Source organism: Pteronotus mesoamericanus, unplaced genomic scaffold (genome assembly GCF_021234165.1).
Source record: "Pteronotus mesoamericanus isolate MK-2021 breed Mesoamerican mustached bat unplaced genomic scaffold, CSHL_Meso_final contig_347, whole genome shotgun sequence".
Classification (NCBI taxonomy): Eukaryota; Metazoa; Chordata; class Mammalia; order Chiroptera; family Mormoopidae; genus Pteronotus; species Pteronotus mesoamericanus.
Window position 1 is genome coordinate 10,945,731 of NW_026555137.1, and position 15,384 is coordinate 10,961,114.

General features: G+C 44.0%; 2 protein-coding genes across 2 annotated transcripts in view; both read left to right on the forward strand.

The window, feature by feature from the left end:
- The first annotated feature begins 635 nt into the window (after positions 1-635).
- SRP9 (signal recognition particle 9) lies at positions 636-7,869 on the forward strand. The gene is made up of 4 exons (XM_054576654.1): positions 636-862; positions 4,154-4,222; positions 5,838-5,996; positions 6,570-7,869. The coding sequence occupies exons 1-3, from the start codon at positions 791-793 to the stop codon at positions 5,955-5,957; spliced, it is 261 nt and encodes an 86-aa protein (XP_054432629.1). The 5' UTR covers positions 636-790; the 3' UTR covers positions 5,958-5,996; positions 6,570-7,869.
- Positions 7,870-14,345: 6,476 nt separating this feature from the next.
- EPHX1 (epoxide hydrolase 1) overlaps positions 14,346-15,384 on the forward strand; it is a 30,344-nt gene continuing 29,305 nt past the window's right edge. Inside the window, exon 1 of the mRNA XM_054576653.1 lies at positions 14,346-14,462. The gene's annotated coding sequence lies outside the window, so the exon portion shown is untranslated. The remainder of the gene's footprint in view (positions 14,463-15,384) is intronic.

Below are 15,384 nucleotides of genomic sequence, written 5' to 3' on the forward strand. Positions count from 1 at the left end.
GCGAGCACTCGCGAGTGTTTCTCCCCAGTCGGGGGAATGTGCCACGCTTTATCAAGAGTTTGATTTAGCAAATTAACAATGGGAAGAAAAGACAAAGTAATGTAGCAACTTTTGCTTCAAGTAAGGGCTCAAGTGGCAGTGTCTTAGTGAAAAGAGTATTAGACTAAGAAATAAGAGATTTAGGCTTTAGACCTATTAAGCTACAGAACTGGGTAAGCTATTTCATTTCAGGGGGCTCAGTTTCTTCAGCCATAAAATGGGAGTAATAGTAGAACCTACTTCACAAAACGTTCATAAGCATTAAATGAATTATTATGTGTGAAGACTTTAAAATAGCATCTGGCACATAGTAACACTCCATAAGTAGTAACTATTATCTGTAAGAAGAGGCACTCGACCAGGACTGTCCTTACCCTTCTTCTTCAGCTCAATCTGACTTTGCCATTGAAGTCCCGCCCACAGGGTGGCGGGACAGAGGCTCCTCCACTCCTCTAGGGAGCGCTGTGGGAGAGGCCAGCAGTCGCTCTGCTCTCGACTTCTCTGGGCCAGCTCCCAGAGCCCCCTGCTCAGGGCTCCGCCCCATTCATCACAACATCCCTACTTTTCATTGGCCAAGGGCCTTCCCAGCCATCCAATAAAGTGAGACGTGGCTGCACGGAGGCGCCACCAGGTTTGGTCGGCTGGGCCCCGGTCGAGGTCTGTGGCGGTGGGAAGTAGTAGGTAGGGGGCCGGGTCACGCTGCCTCGGGTCCCAGCTTTGCCTCCATCTCCCGTTCCGCGGAGGGCCCACCATGCCGCAGTTCCAGACCTGGGAGGAGTTCAGTCGCGCGGCCGAGAAACTGTACCTCGCCGACCCTATGAAGGTAAACCGCTGGCGGGGCCGGCACCGCTATACCCAGCCCAGGGCAAGGTGTCTTCACTGCCGCCGGCTCGGCTGCCGGAGCTTCTTCAGCGCCCTGGATGTGCTGGGATTGACCGGAGACGGACCCCTCCAAGTCAGATTGTTCCTACTGTCTCCTCTCTGATTAGCGGCCCGATGAGGCCTTCAAATGGGCAAAAGCAGGGTCGTTCCAGGGCCCTAAGCAGCTCAACCGTCGGTCTCTCCGGTCCCCAACACTGAGTCTCCTTTAGGAATTAAGATGGTTTACGTGTCTCTCGGGGCAGGGCGCCTCCCCCACCCGCAGCTTCGCCTTCTTGGCCTTGTCTTGCTGCCCTTTTCCGGTACCGCCAGAGCCTTAGGGTTCCTCGTGGAGAACAAAACGGTAATTTTCCTTTGCCCTCACCGAGACAGTCTTGAAAAACCTCAATTGGGAAGCATCTACCCTCCTTAGAGTAGTGGTTCTTAATCTTTTAGAGGTCAGTGCCCGTTTGAGAATCAGAGAATGCTTGCACCCTTTCCCCCAGCAAAATGAACTTAAAGTTTAAAAACAATGTTAGGGGGCTTGTGAATTCATTGAAGGTCCCCACAGAAATTATTATATAAGTGGACGCCAGAGGTTAGATCATTATTTAAACTAAGATTTATTTTATTGTCATATCTAAAAATTGCTTGAAACACCGCCTCCTCGTTATCCTTCTTAATTAAAAATCTTGCTAGCTTTTTAAAATCTTGATAGGTAACAAGAAGCTGTGGAATATTGTTCCATTATTTACAGTAAAATGTAACAATAAATGATGAAATGAATTAGATATTTTTTTAAGTTGAATACTTTGGTTATGACACAATTTCTGGCTCCTCTGGATGACTTCTCTTGTTCGTAAGGCCCTTTGTTTATTTAAGCAATGTACCATGAGAACAATACGGGGGTTTTGTATAAACTGAGGCTATTTTAAAAGAAAGTAAAGAATATACAAGTTCACATCAAGAGTAATCATTCAAATAGTGGTGGGGGGGGCAGGGAAAATGAAAATAAAATGGTAATTACAGGGCATTGCTGTGAACAAAGCTTGTCTAGAATAAGCAGGAGAGAATTTTCCAGCTCTTTACCCAATCAGAAAATGCCAGTGGCCTAAAAACTCCGGCATTTCCATGATAGCCTTCGACTGGTTTTTGATAACATTTCTATAGGGCAGTGAGGGGATGAGTGGGGAGAGGGAGCTTGACTAACAGTTTTATTGAGTGTCTTCAATGTGACAGACATTTTACATGTATTTAGATGTCTAATTTATGTGTATAATTAAGGCGACCCCTTGAGGCAGTTGAATGAACAATCTTAGATACATTGAATGACATGTATAGTTTAAGTTAAAATTTGAAATCAGGACTCTAAACCCCAAGTCCATACTGTTTCTACCTGCCAGAACTAAAGAGGTAAATAAGTTTCATCAGAACCCTTGAGTCTGTTTTACAAAACCCTCTCTCTCCTCCCCCGACCACACCGAACCCGCTGATGACACACACCGCGCCTGCGTCCCCTCTGACGTTGCTCTAACTGCCAGCGGTGTTGCTGCTGGATCGTGTGATGACCCCGTGGTTGGTCTCTCTGCCTTTCGAATCCCTCCTTCGCTCCCACACCACAACCGTCTGAAACACAAACTGAGAACTGCTCACAGAGTGGTTCTTCAGCGATGGCTGCCCCAGCACAGGCTCCTCGCCCACCGTCTGGCCCGCTCGTCAGCCGCTCTGGCTCTGGCTCCCACATTCCCCATCCTCAGCTCTGGCCTCATGAAGCTGCACCATTCACCGAATCCTCGCTCAGACTGCTTCCCAGCCTTTATCCTACCTTCTTCCCTAAAAGAAAAAAGACTGCAAAGCTGCCTCCTCAAAACTTTCTCACACTTCCTCTTTCCCCAATCTACATTACTTGTTTTCTCTCAGCATTTTACCTGTATGTGCCTTAAAGGACTTAATTTATGCTCTTCTTGGTTATTTTTGGTTGGTGGAATTCAAAGTTTCTGAGAGAGCAAGAATCTTGATTTACTTTTCTCTCTTCAAGGCATCTGACATGTAAATTAGGTGCCCCCAAGAAACAAAGTTGACCCTCTTGTAATAATTCTATTGACCCTTTAACTCTCATTTCTCCTAATGAAGATGGTGGGTATTCTTTTAACTAAGAGTTAAAACTTTACATAGTTGTCATGCTTAGTATATTTTAAAGTTTCAGTTTCTTTTTTCTGGAGAACTGAAAATTGTTAACAAAAAGTATTGTGTAGCATCGTACTCAGTATAGGAGTTATTTTAGATTTGAGAAAATTGTTGAAGACACCTTTTCAAGGCAGAATTCTGCTTTTATGTGATAGCGCATCATGCTGAGCCATCATGATAAAAGTGTCATGATTTTGCTGAACACTTGAGCCTCTGTCCACGTCCTGAGAGCCGGGGGAAGGGAAGGTGGGCACTGGGGTTTCCTGAGGAATGGATCTGGACTTGCCGGCCCTCTCGGCTGCTTCTCCTCTTTTTCCTGTCTTTCCTCTGTGGCTAAAAGGGTTGGAATTGTAAGAGAGGAAAACTTCTCCTTTATTCTCTTAGATTTAATTGCTGGGGTTCTGCAAATTAACTTGACAAAAGATTAACAAGGGGGAAAACTATTACACATGAACTGGCGTTCATAAAGAAGTATAAGGAGGCAGTTAGAATTTGGAGCCTATATACCATCTTAGCAAAGGGTGAAAAAGTGTGGAACAGAGGCTGGAAAAACGGAGAGGGAGCTTGGGGCTCCTGGGAGGCAGTGTAACTTGTGGGAAGGTAACTCGGAAATGTATGGTAAATAATGATTGTCTAGTACAGTTTCTTATGCAGATAAGTACCCTTCTGGGTCAGAGACGGGGGGCGGGGCGGGGTGCATTTAATAGCCTTTACAGAGGCTAATATATGTCCTGCTGTTAGCCAGAAAGGGCGGAGTCCTAACTGCCACCAGCTCAAAACGGTCATTTTGCCAAAGTGGCTTATTTTGAGGTGGCAAGCTTTGATCACTTCAATATATGGTTTTACTGGCTAGAAATGCCAAACCACTTATGTCTTAAAAAAAAAATTATAGGAATGGACTAAAATGCTATATTCTGCCTCATTTCAGTAGTGATAAGTTTACTGTAAAGGTGACTGGACACTTTGGCTATTAATTCTAAAAGGATCATTTTAGCCAACCTGAAGACTGAATTATTTATGAGAAATATCTTCTGACTTCACTGTTTCTAAACATGTATTTTTGTTTCAGGCACGTGTGGTTCTCAAATATAGGCATTCTGATGGAAGTTTGTGTATTAAAGTAACAGATGATTTAGTTGTAAGTATACTTTTTTATTCATTGCATACTTTCAGATTTGAGTTAATCATTTGTTTGAAATTATTTATATAGAATTTATGCAGATTACCTGTTAGGACTATTTTGCATTTCATTCCAAAGACAGGAGCCACATTCTAGAAGCTACTTTTATAGGCTCATGGGGAAATAATTTAACTTGTTTCATTAAAACAGTATTTCAGGTGTAGTTTAATAGTTGTTCTCTTCCAACCTTAAGAAGAATGTAGAGGCCAAAACAATGTAAGGGGACAAACGTTTCCTTATAGGCATGTGAGGTGTGAATGATCGTTTTTGAACACACAATGTACGCTTTGTGGCCATATCCCTCTCCTCCCCGTCTGCTCACTCGTGTCACTTCCTCACATCCTGGGCACTCCCAAGCCTCTGCCTTCCGCTGTCTGCGTGTAGCAGGGGATGCACTGCACTCGCTGGGAGCTCAGCGGTGGCTCCTTGATTTCGGCACCCGGCAGTCTCCCTGGTCCTTGCCTTACTTGGCTCCCTCGCTGCCTCTGATACAGGAAACCACTCATGGAAAACGTCACTTTGGAATCTTTGGCTCCATTTTATCTTGCTTTCTTTATCTATATTTCTTTTTCATTCTTGGCTAATTACGTCACTGATATGCCTCCGGAAATAGTGGCGTCTCTAGGATTCTGTCCTTGGTTGTCTTTCATGCCACTTCTTTGGAGTAATCTGTTCAGTCTTTAAGTTCAGTACTGCTTATATTATATCTATTACCAAATTTGTACAGTTAGCTCGTTTTTTTCCTGCCGTCCTGACTAGCTCCAAGTTGAGTATCCTAACCTCACACTACTCCTCAAAATTAGCTTGTCTAGAATGGAACTCATCCCCTCTTCTCAAACTGGTTCCCTTTCCTGTACTCTAGTTTTAGTTGCGCTTCAATGTTTGCAGATCACGTGTGATCCCTTCCTTTCCCTCATTCTCACGTCTGTTATTCCTTCATTTGAAAAACTTGTATTTGATCCTGTGACACATTCTGTATACTTTTTGAGGCGTTTGGGGATTATGATTCAAGCTCCCTCATTCAGTACCTGTCACAAACAGATATATTCCATCTTCACTGTTACTCTCAAGTTTGGGATGTCTTCGTCACTTGCCTGGACAATTAGAATAGTCTCTTGACTCTGTCCCTGCTTCCAGCTCACCCTTCACCCATCTTTTAGCTGCTGGACTGGTTTCTAAAAGTGCGAGTTTGATTGTTACTGCCCCTTAAAAACCCTGCAAAGGCTCCTCATTGCTCTTACACCCCCACATCCCCAGTAATCTCTGGTTTTTTCCTCTATGACTTAAAAGCTTAAGACTTGAGTTTTCTCATCAGACCGCAGCAGGATTTAACATATTCCGTAACTGGTTATTTTTTAATAAGCTTCTGATGGCGTTCACTGAGTTTTTTTTTAATCCACAGCAGTGTCAAATTTATGGAATGTAATTGCTGGAGGCTTAGAAACTTGAACATAATTTTCTTAGTGTGACCTCCAGAGCAAAACAGTGGTCAAATTTTTACGCAGTCATACAGTTGGTATTGTTGATAATCTACCGGTATATAGCTAATGTGTACCTTTAAACTTTCTGACAGTGCTTGGTGTATAGAACAGACCAAGCTCAAGATGTAAAGAAGATTGAGAAATTCCACAGTCAACTGATGCGACTCATGGTAGCCAAGGAATCCCGCAGTGTTGCCATGGAAACAGACTGAATGGTTTGAAATGAAGACTGTTTGCCCTGTTCTTAGGAAGTAAATATCTTGAATTCGAGGAAGTGTTGGGACAGAAAATACTTTATGTAATTTAGTGGGCTATTCAGAAGCTGAAAGATCATTTTTGTTCTTTGTTTTTTAATGTTTTCTTTAGAGAGCCAGGAATGTAAATGCTTTTAGTTAGAAAGCCTTTGTTTTTGGAAATTGAACAAGAAAGGTGGCTCTCTTAGAAATTCCCTGCAGATTATTTGATGCTGAGCAAAATATTCTTTTAGTAAGTTTGTATCAATAATTTGAAAATGAAATATCAAGAAAAACCTATCCTTCCTTAAATTTAGTTTCTTCATCTTTAAAAGAAATTAAATGTAACCATTTTGCTGGATTAATAGGTTCTTTTTGGGGCATAAAATATGTGCAGTTGATGACCAACAGATATAAAATGTGGTAACTAGAATTAACTTCGCACAGCAATGTACCTGTTATATACAGTAGTGAAAGGAATTATGAAAACAAACATGCTTTATTTTGAACTTTCCACATTTAAACTATAGTTTTGAATATAAGGAATTCATAGTCTTAGCTTGTTGAGCAGACTTTGAATTTTGTTTTCAGTGCGCAGAACACATGAACACAGTGATCACTGATGGACCGAAGGCGCCACATTACAGAACGTTCATCACGTATTTCCTGTATGGTTTGTCCAAAGGGCTAAAGATTATAGGAACTGTTAAATCTTTGCATACCTCTTCAGCACCCCTGCCCATTTCTCTCGCTACTGAACCAAGGTGTTAAGCATGACTTCACAACTGTTATGTTTTCCATTAAACTAGAAGTATATTATTTGATATTTATCTTATATTTGTAACCTGAATTTCACCACCGAAATGTACTGTTCACATGTTGATTCCTACATTAAAATATTTTTGTTAGGGTTTTTTTGTGTCGAGCAACATTTTAATATAGAAAGTTCCATTAGCCATATGAATTTTTGACATGTTTCAGAGAGGTCAGCAAATAAAATATTAGGTGAACATATATTGTTTCTCTTGAGGTTTTTAACTTCACAAGAATTACTGATTTCCTGACTAGGATATACTGTATTCATAGAGTGGAAAGTGAGCCTCATGACACCGTTAAGTGAATTTTGTTTGTTTTGTTTCTTGGTACGTTTCTCTGAGCTGTATGTCGATGGGAAGCTTCTCTTCTTGATGAAGGAAAGTAGTCAAGTAGTATAGGGGTCTTTTGAATTTGTGGGTTCCCCCTCCCTCACAGTTAGTGGGATCACTAGGGGGTATTTGGCCTTTTTCTTTCTCATTTACATCTTCCCCTTTTTAACACTATAAAGGTAACCAGGAAGGGAGGAACTAGCTTTTGGGTTCTTTGGGTCCTTTGTAGCTGAGGACAGAGGTGCCAAGGCAGGCTGCCCGGGGTGCGATTCTGCCTCCACTTACTTTCTACCTCTGCGGTCTGAGACGGGGTACTTCTATGAGCCTCCATTTCCATCTAGAAATGGGGTGAAGAGTAGTACTCATTAGGACATTTTTAGGATTAAATGGTGTAATCCATGTTAAGCCTTTAGCACAGTGCCTAGAACATAGTAAGCTCAATAAATGGTAGCTGCTATTATTAACTGTTGTTACGATTATTGTTTCTCAGGGGAAAGGGTATAAATAGCTAGCTTTTACGTTTTCTCATAATTTTAATTGAACGATTATTTATTGGTAGTGTCTGCCTTTTCTGCCAAGCTTTGTCTATTATTAAATGCCTTTTTTTTTTTCAGTTGGGAAATACAACAAGATCGCCCTCCCAGAGTGTTCTTGTGTATGTGTGTTTATGGTGGGAGGGGAGAAGACTGAAATCCTTAAATCGAAACCTTATGTTTATTTGTGTCTGTAAAAAATAAAATTATTGAGAGAACTAGTTGGTGGTAAGTGGTAAAAGTATTGAATCTTAAAGACCATATACTAAAACCCCAAATCATAATATGAAATCATATCATATTGTGAAAATCGCAGTGGTGTATACATGTTTTTTAAAGCAGGAAGTATTTCTGGACTCTAATCACACTTTTATGGATTAATTTTTAGCGAGCTGTTTTGTGATATATTTGATCAAATGCTGCTGACTAGCAGGAGCATCCAGCCTATGGGCTGCATGTGGCCCAGGATGGCTATGAATGTGGCCCAAGGCAAAATTGTAAATTTCCTTAAAATCTCCCCCCACCCCGCTCATCAGTTTTTTGTGTTTAATGTGTGGCCCAAGATAACTCTTCTTCTTCCATTGTGGCCCAGTGACACCAAAAGGTTGGGCACACCTTATAGTCTAAGGTGATCCACATGAAGTCAGTAGTAACTGAGATTCTAGGTACAGTTAGTTCAAATAGTTTCATTTTGTTATTCTCCTAAAGATCCGCTCTCCTTGGATCAGAGCACATTAAACATTGCTGTTAGGCTACATGTTCCCCCTTTCAGGGCGCCTAGCCTGTAAAGTTTTTGTCTTAAAAATACAAAATCTCCTAGTCATAGACTGACAACTTGTACCATAACATATAAAGAACTCTGAAAACTCAGTAAGAAAACAACCCCTCTCCCAAAAAAACCAACAAAAATTTGAACAGATGTTTCACTGAACATGTACAGATAGCAAATAAGCACATTAAAAGATGTTTAACAAATCCGTTGTTAAGAGCGCAAATTAAAATCACAGGATACCACTAAACATTAAAATAGCTAAAATGAAAGATTGACCATCCCAAGTGCTGACAAGGACATGGAGCGACCGGAACTCTCATAGGCTGCTGGTGGGAATGGAAATCAGTACAACCACTTTAGAAAACTGATCGCATCTTTAAAGGTTTTGCATATAGCTTACCATCCATACAAAGACTCATACATACAGGTTTGTAATACCTTTCTTGGTGAGTAGTCAAAAACCAGAAGCAACCAAAGGTCCATAAAGAGGCTTTTGGATAAATGTGGATCTCCATACATAGCCATACTACTCACCAGTGACAGGAATGAACTGCGGATAACACATGACAAGGTGGACTAATCGCAATTACGCTGAGTGGAAGAAGCCAGACAAGCACATACTGCATGATTTGATTTATATAAAATACGCAAACTTGCCAATAGTGACTGCAGATGACTGTTTCCCTGGGGGAGGAAGGATTACAGTGGGGCCTGGGGAAAGGAGGGGGGTGGATCTATTCACTGCCTTGGTGGTGACAGTCCCACGTGGAAACCTATGCCCAAACTTAGAAAACTACTACCTACGTTCACTGCATGCCAACTACAGCTCAATGAGGTGTTTCGAAAAAGGAAAAATAACTTGCTGCAAAGATGGCAGTTAGCTGACAGCCCCCAGGCACCACACCTGTGTGACAGACCCCAGGCTGTTCCCAGGCAGGAAGGGGCACTGGCGGGGGCCAGCTGCCCCATGGGGCCTGGCCGAGACTTAGACGTGCGCTGCAGTTTGAGGCTCTTCCTCCCCAACCTCGCTCCGTTCCCAGGCATTTCTACCACAGTAAACCTCCACACTTGCTCCACCTTGGCACGTGCTTCCTGGGGGGCTTGAGTTGGTGCCGTGTCTTATTCTGTCTCCAACAAACACCTTTTGTCATGCAGAAATTTCAGACCTTGAAAAAGCCTCTTATTCTCTTAGTCCATGTCTTTACAATCTTAGTCTGACATCAGTCTTGACCATTCAGGAAGAGGAGCTAACGCTCCCACTTTTAGTCCCCTGGGTGGACATGTCATTTCCCAAAGCTGCTCAAGGTTCCACAGAATCAAGCCCCGGTGGCCCAGAGCAGGAGCCAGTCTGGAAACCTTGTATTCTCTCCTCCTCTACCTTTCCACCTCTGCAGCCCCTCCTCTGCCCAGGACAGCTTCCCAGGTAAGCTACTTACATGGAAGACGACGTATCGGGCTCTACTTGAAGACTGAAACCGAGATCAAAACAACAGAAAAAGCTCTTGGAAACTGAGAACGGGATTGCTGAAGTGGACAGTGTGGGGGCAAATTGCAGAGATACCTCAGAAAAATAGATACAAAAAGAAGCAGAAAAAAGAGGAAGGATAGGAAAATCAGTTCAAGATTTGGAAAGTAGGAATTCCAGAAAGAAGAAAATGGAGTGGAAGAAATCAATATTAAGAAAGTGTTGCAAAATTAAAGGATGTGAATTTCTAGATGGAAAGGGCCCTCCTAGCGCCTTGCACAAAATGAAGGTATACCAAATGTCAAGACCAGTGGTCTCAGGACCTCAGAAAGCTGGGATAAACAAAAAGATCCCATACGTTCCCAGAGGTGGGAGTTGAGGGGAGGTTCCTTAAGAGGCTCAGGCATCAGAATGGCCTTGGACTTTCCAGTAGCAACACTGGAAAAACAAGTACCATGGAGCAATGCCTGCAAAATTCCACCCTGGAATTTTTTTAATTTTATATTCAGCCAAAACTATTAATCCATGGGAAGCGCTGAATAAAGACATTTCCAGGCACACTGAGATTACATTTTACTAAAGTACCAATCTAAGTACTTTGCAGAGGGTGGGGCAGGTGTACTTTTTTCCCACTCCAATTACAGGTCGCTGTGGCTGCGCAGGCCTGGTCCTGCTCCAGTGTTTCAGTCCAGGGCCCAGGACGAAAGAGCAGAACCTCCCAACCACGAGTGAAGCTTCTGCTCAGACGCTACATCATATTCTATAGATCAAAGCAAGTGACATGTCCAAGCCTGATGTCAGTGACGTGGGAACTAAACGCATCCGCAGGAAGGCACCAGAAGTCATATAGCAAAAGGCAGGAATATATGAGCATGGAATCCCTGGGAACAGTTATCTAGTTGAGATTTTACTGCCCACATACCATTTTTTAAGAAGCCACTCAAGCCCTGGCCCAAGTGGCTCAGCTGGTTGGGCGTCGTTCCACAAAGGAAAGGTTGCCCGTTCGATTCCCAGGGCACATGCCTGGGTTTAGGGTTCAGTCCGCAGTCTGGATGTGCACGAGAGGCAATAGATCGCTATTTCTTTCCCTCTTCTTCCTCCTCCCTTCTCTCTCTAAAAATACAGAAAATGGTTTGTTTGTTTTTTTTAATCCACTGAAGGATGTGTTCCTCTAAAACGAGGGAGTGACCCAAGGAAGAAAAAGATGGGGCTGGCGGGGGCGGGGGGCGGGGGCGGTAAAGGAAGTGGACACTTCACACAGGAGTCAGCAGGGGGGATTCTGGAGGACTGCAGCGAAGGGGGACCTTAGGTGACGGCTGTGCACCAGGGATGGAGCAACTAGACCAGACTGAAGGCAGGTCAGAAGGCTCCTTAGGCACTTTAAGAAAATAAAATTGAAGAAAACTGGATGTGCCCTGGCTGGGTAGCTCAGTTGGTTAGCGTGTCACCCTGATACGCCAAGGTTGCAGGTTTGACCCCCTGTCAGGGCACATAGAAGAATCAACCAATAAACACATAAATAAGTGGACCAACAAATCAATGCTTGCCTTTCTCTAAAATCAATAAATAATACAAAAAATTTAAAGAAAATCTGTAGTAATTTATTATGAAGGGATTTAGGTAACTGATAGATTAGTGTTGAAGTAGTGACTGGTACATAAATAACTAGGCAAATTTTATAAATATTAATTCTATGGAAAACAACATAAGGGAAAAGAAAATCATGGTTACTATAGGTCAGCCCCGAATTGCCTTCATAATAATGAAAACACTGAACAGTGATAGAACTACACTTATTTGGGGAATACAGAGGAGGACTGTAAGTCCAGATAGTAAGGTCAGTTGAAGAAAGAGCTAATTTCCCTATCCGTTAAGGTCCTCAACAGATAGTGCTAAGATGAGGTTTTAAAAAATTTAAACAAATATAAATATACCAATATAAAAAGAACTGGCTGAAAGGGCTAAAGCTGGTTTTTGCCCTTTAAGAAAATGAGGGGTGGGGGGTGGGGAGAAGAAACTTGTATTGGCTTCAAACCCTTGTAGAGCCCCTGGATGCTTCAAACAATTGACTGATCATAATACAGAATTTAAATGACAGTCCTCCCATCCCCTGCAAAACAGGCACAAAGTGATTCTCATACTTAAGTATGTCACAATACTGTGTCCCATGCAGGCCCACACAGGGCCCAAGAGGGCCTTTACTTTTGAACTTTGTTTTTACAGACTAGCTTATATATGGAAATTATTCTATTGATCTTGATCTTCACAAGATTGTGTTGTTCACTGTTACCCTTAAAGTTATGAGAATACAGGATAGTCAGAGACCTATAGAAATCTGGGATAAAGTGGTTTTGGCAGGCAATGTGAAGTCATTTAAAAGAATTTTCCGGATCAATGAGTCCTTTCTGTGAACATAGGAAAAGTGCTTAAAAATCCAACATCTGACATCTTTCCTCATCATTTATGTCTGTTAAAATGCAACTGAGTAAATTTTAGATATCTTCTTGGCTTTATTCAGTGACTCATGAGCAGGGCAGCATCCTACCTAGCAGATAAGAGAGGGGCTCCAAAGAGCTGTACAAAACGCAATCAGTTAAACACAGAGGGACGGGGCAAGGAGTTAATAGCAAAAGATTGCTTCAGGCAAGGGCACCTTCCTCTGAGGGAAGGCAGGGGGCTGTCAGGAAGATGACCTCACTAGTGCCGACCAGGTAATTCCAGAGTGACTGGTTAACAGTTACATTTCTGGGAGAGGCTGAAACAGCAATGAGTTTAGCTAAATTGCATCTGGTTTGCTGAAGAGGGGCCTAGCACAAGTGACTCCATTTTGGGCCTGCTGTCTCTTTTAACACATCTTTTTATCAAATATGAAGTCTACATAAAATCTTACATTCTTTTTAGCTGTAGTGACTCAGCACATAAGATACATCTTTGTAAATTGCCTTGTCCATTGTACATGGATGTGCAAGTTTCTGGAAACTGGAGGTTCTGCTTATGTTTTATTGGTTCATTGGGAGCACCATATGTTAATTGATGATTGTTAAATACACCTGCTTAAAAAAATGATGAGAAGAGAGATATGAAACAATTCTATGCAATGGGTATTCTTACAAAAACGTTCTCTCTTTAGGACATTTTGTAAGTCAACCATTGGGTAGCCCCTCCTTTAATTTGGAGTGGATTTGAAATCTGTTCATCTTGAAACAGATAATACCTTTGTAGTGAGTAATGGGTGTACACCCTTTTGAGAAGGTAACTATAACAAAACACATACAGGGTCTGCTGCAATCAATGATCTTTCCACTGGCAATGAACTGGGAAGCATCCAAAGAGCAGAGAATGCCCCGGAGGAGCCCTGTGGCGAATACAAATGAAGGGAAAGTTTGAGGTAGGGAGCAGAGAGAGAGAGAGAATTTTATACTAAATACGTCAAGGTGGATTTTTTAAGATCAAGGATATTCACATAGAAAACTGTCAATTCTCAAAACCAAGATATTAAGCATTAATACAATACTATTGTTTAATCTTCAGACCTTCTTCAAATGTCTCTAACAGTCCCAATAACATTCTCCGTAGAAACTGCCTGGTCCAGCGTTAGCCTACAGAAGAGGGTTGCAATTCATTTTCATGATTCATGTCTTGCCTTTCCTGACTGGGACATTCTTTCACCTTGACATTTTTGAAGAGTACAGGACAGTTATTTTTCAGAATGTTATTTAATGCAGGGTTTGTCTGATGTTTCCCCAGGATTGATTTGTATTGTTCATTTTTGGCATAAAGAATGTCGTTTTCTTCCCAGGGAATCCGGAAGCAATCTAGTTTTTAATCCAAAATTTTCCCCATTGCACATTGTTTTTCATTCTACCTGATGTTCCTGAAAACTCTCCAGAAGTTTGTACAGAGGAACAGCTTTTGTTCTGATTTTTAAAATATAACTTGCCCTAGAGAGCACATTATATCCATTCTTTTGCTCTACACCAACGGCTTTTGACCAGAAGTGAGAGCATTTGTCTAACTTTTGCCCTGCTGAGTTAAACTGTAACTTACGTATCAGCTGCATATGAGCAGATTGTAGTCTGAAATGTCATGCAGTGTCTTAGATTTCATATTCTAAGAAGTGAGGCTACAATCTCACCGCCATTATTTTACATACCAACAGCCTTATCGAGATAATTCACATACTATCAAACTCCCCCTTTTAAAGTGTGCAGTTCAGCAGGTCTTTCGTATATTCAGAATTGCGGGGATGCGACCATCACCATTGCAGACGCTGAGAATGTAAGTCATGGCATCAAATCACTGGAAGAGCTCCCAGGCGCCGGTCCATGCCGGCGCTTTGCGCAGCCCTGCCCCGGAGCACACTGTCCGGGGTCCCTCAGGTGACCACAGAGCCCGGGAAGTCCCTGCAGCCCTGGGCCCGGCTAGGACCGCCCCCTGGAGGGGGATGAGGCTGGGCGGGGTCAGCGCCGGGCTCCGGAGACCAGCCACGGAAGTCGGGGAACCAGGAGTCGGAGGGACAGTGTGCAGGTCCCCTCAGCAGCCTAGGAGTCGGGGAACGAACGACCAACGGTAAGCCCCGGGGCGCGGGGGCGCAGCTTCGGGGGCCCAGCGGCCAGGGAACGCTTCCAGGGAGCTCAGGCGGGGCGGGATCCGCGGGCGGGGCTGTGCACAGGAATGACCGGGCCTGGTGGCCGCGGGCTGGGGACTCTGTGGGGCCGCACCGTCCGGCAGGCTGGGGCTCCAACATGACAAGCCGACTGGCCCCACCGGTGTCGTGCGCCGCCTGCCCTCCCTACCCGCAGCCTCATCCCAGGCTCTGGGACCTCGCTTGCCCACGGCTGGCGCGCGGGCGCCCCCCTGGCTCCGAGGCAGGGCAGTGACTTCCGCGGGCCCAACCCGCTGGACGTGGTCCCTTGTCCGGCTGTCCAGGAGAGTCGTGATTCCACGGTTGCGTCTAGACCCCGCGGCGACGTGCACGCGCTTGCCCCGGAATCTTACCGCCCTTCTCAGGTCGTCAGTTGCCGTGCGCTCTCTCCACCGCTGCCCCTGCTGGGGATTCCCCCGCCTGCCTCTCGCTCTCTTCTCTCCGCTCGGGAGTGCAAGCCAGCCCTGGCAGGGCGCGCTCACCTGGAGGCTGTGGAACTTGGCTTCTGGCCCCTCCTGTGCCGCGGCCCTTTCTGAAGCAGCCCTGGGGGTGGAAGCTGGGGGCTCTAGCAATGCTGTAGACCCAATTTTGACTAAGTTTTCTTCAGGCTGTGCCCCCTCTTCCACTCCCCTCCATTCCGCACCAGAGTATAAACTTCAGACTCCCCAAAACCTCTACCTACCCCGGCGCCTGGATGGACAGACGTCGTCTCCCTTCCCTGACACCCAGCTCGGCCCTGGTGGCTCTGGAGTAGGGTGGGAAGTAAGGGAACCTAGGCATTTGGCATCTCAGCTCCCAGGGTGGCGCCTTTGCCCAAATTTGTGAGCTGTTATGGGAAATTGCAGA

Coding starts and splice junctions, on each gene's coding strand:
- SRP9 (XM_054576654.1), top strand. CDS start 791: ATGCCGCAGTTCCAGACCTGGGAGGAGTTCAGTCGCGCGGCCGAGAAA. Junction 863..4,153: donor ACCTCGCCGACCCTATGAAG/GTAAACCGCTGG, acceptor TTTTTGTTTCAG/GCACGTGTGGTTCTCAAATA. Junction 4,223..5,837: donor AAGTAACAGATGATTTAGTT/GTAAGTATACTT, acceptor ACTTTCTGACAG/TGCTTGGTGTATAGAACAGA.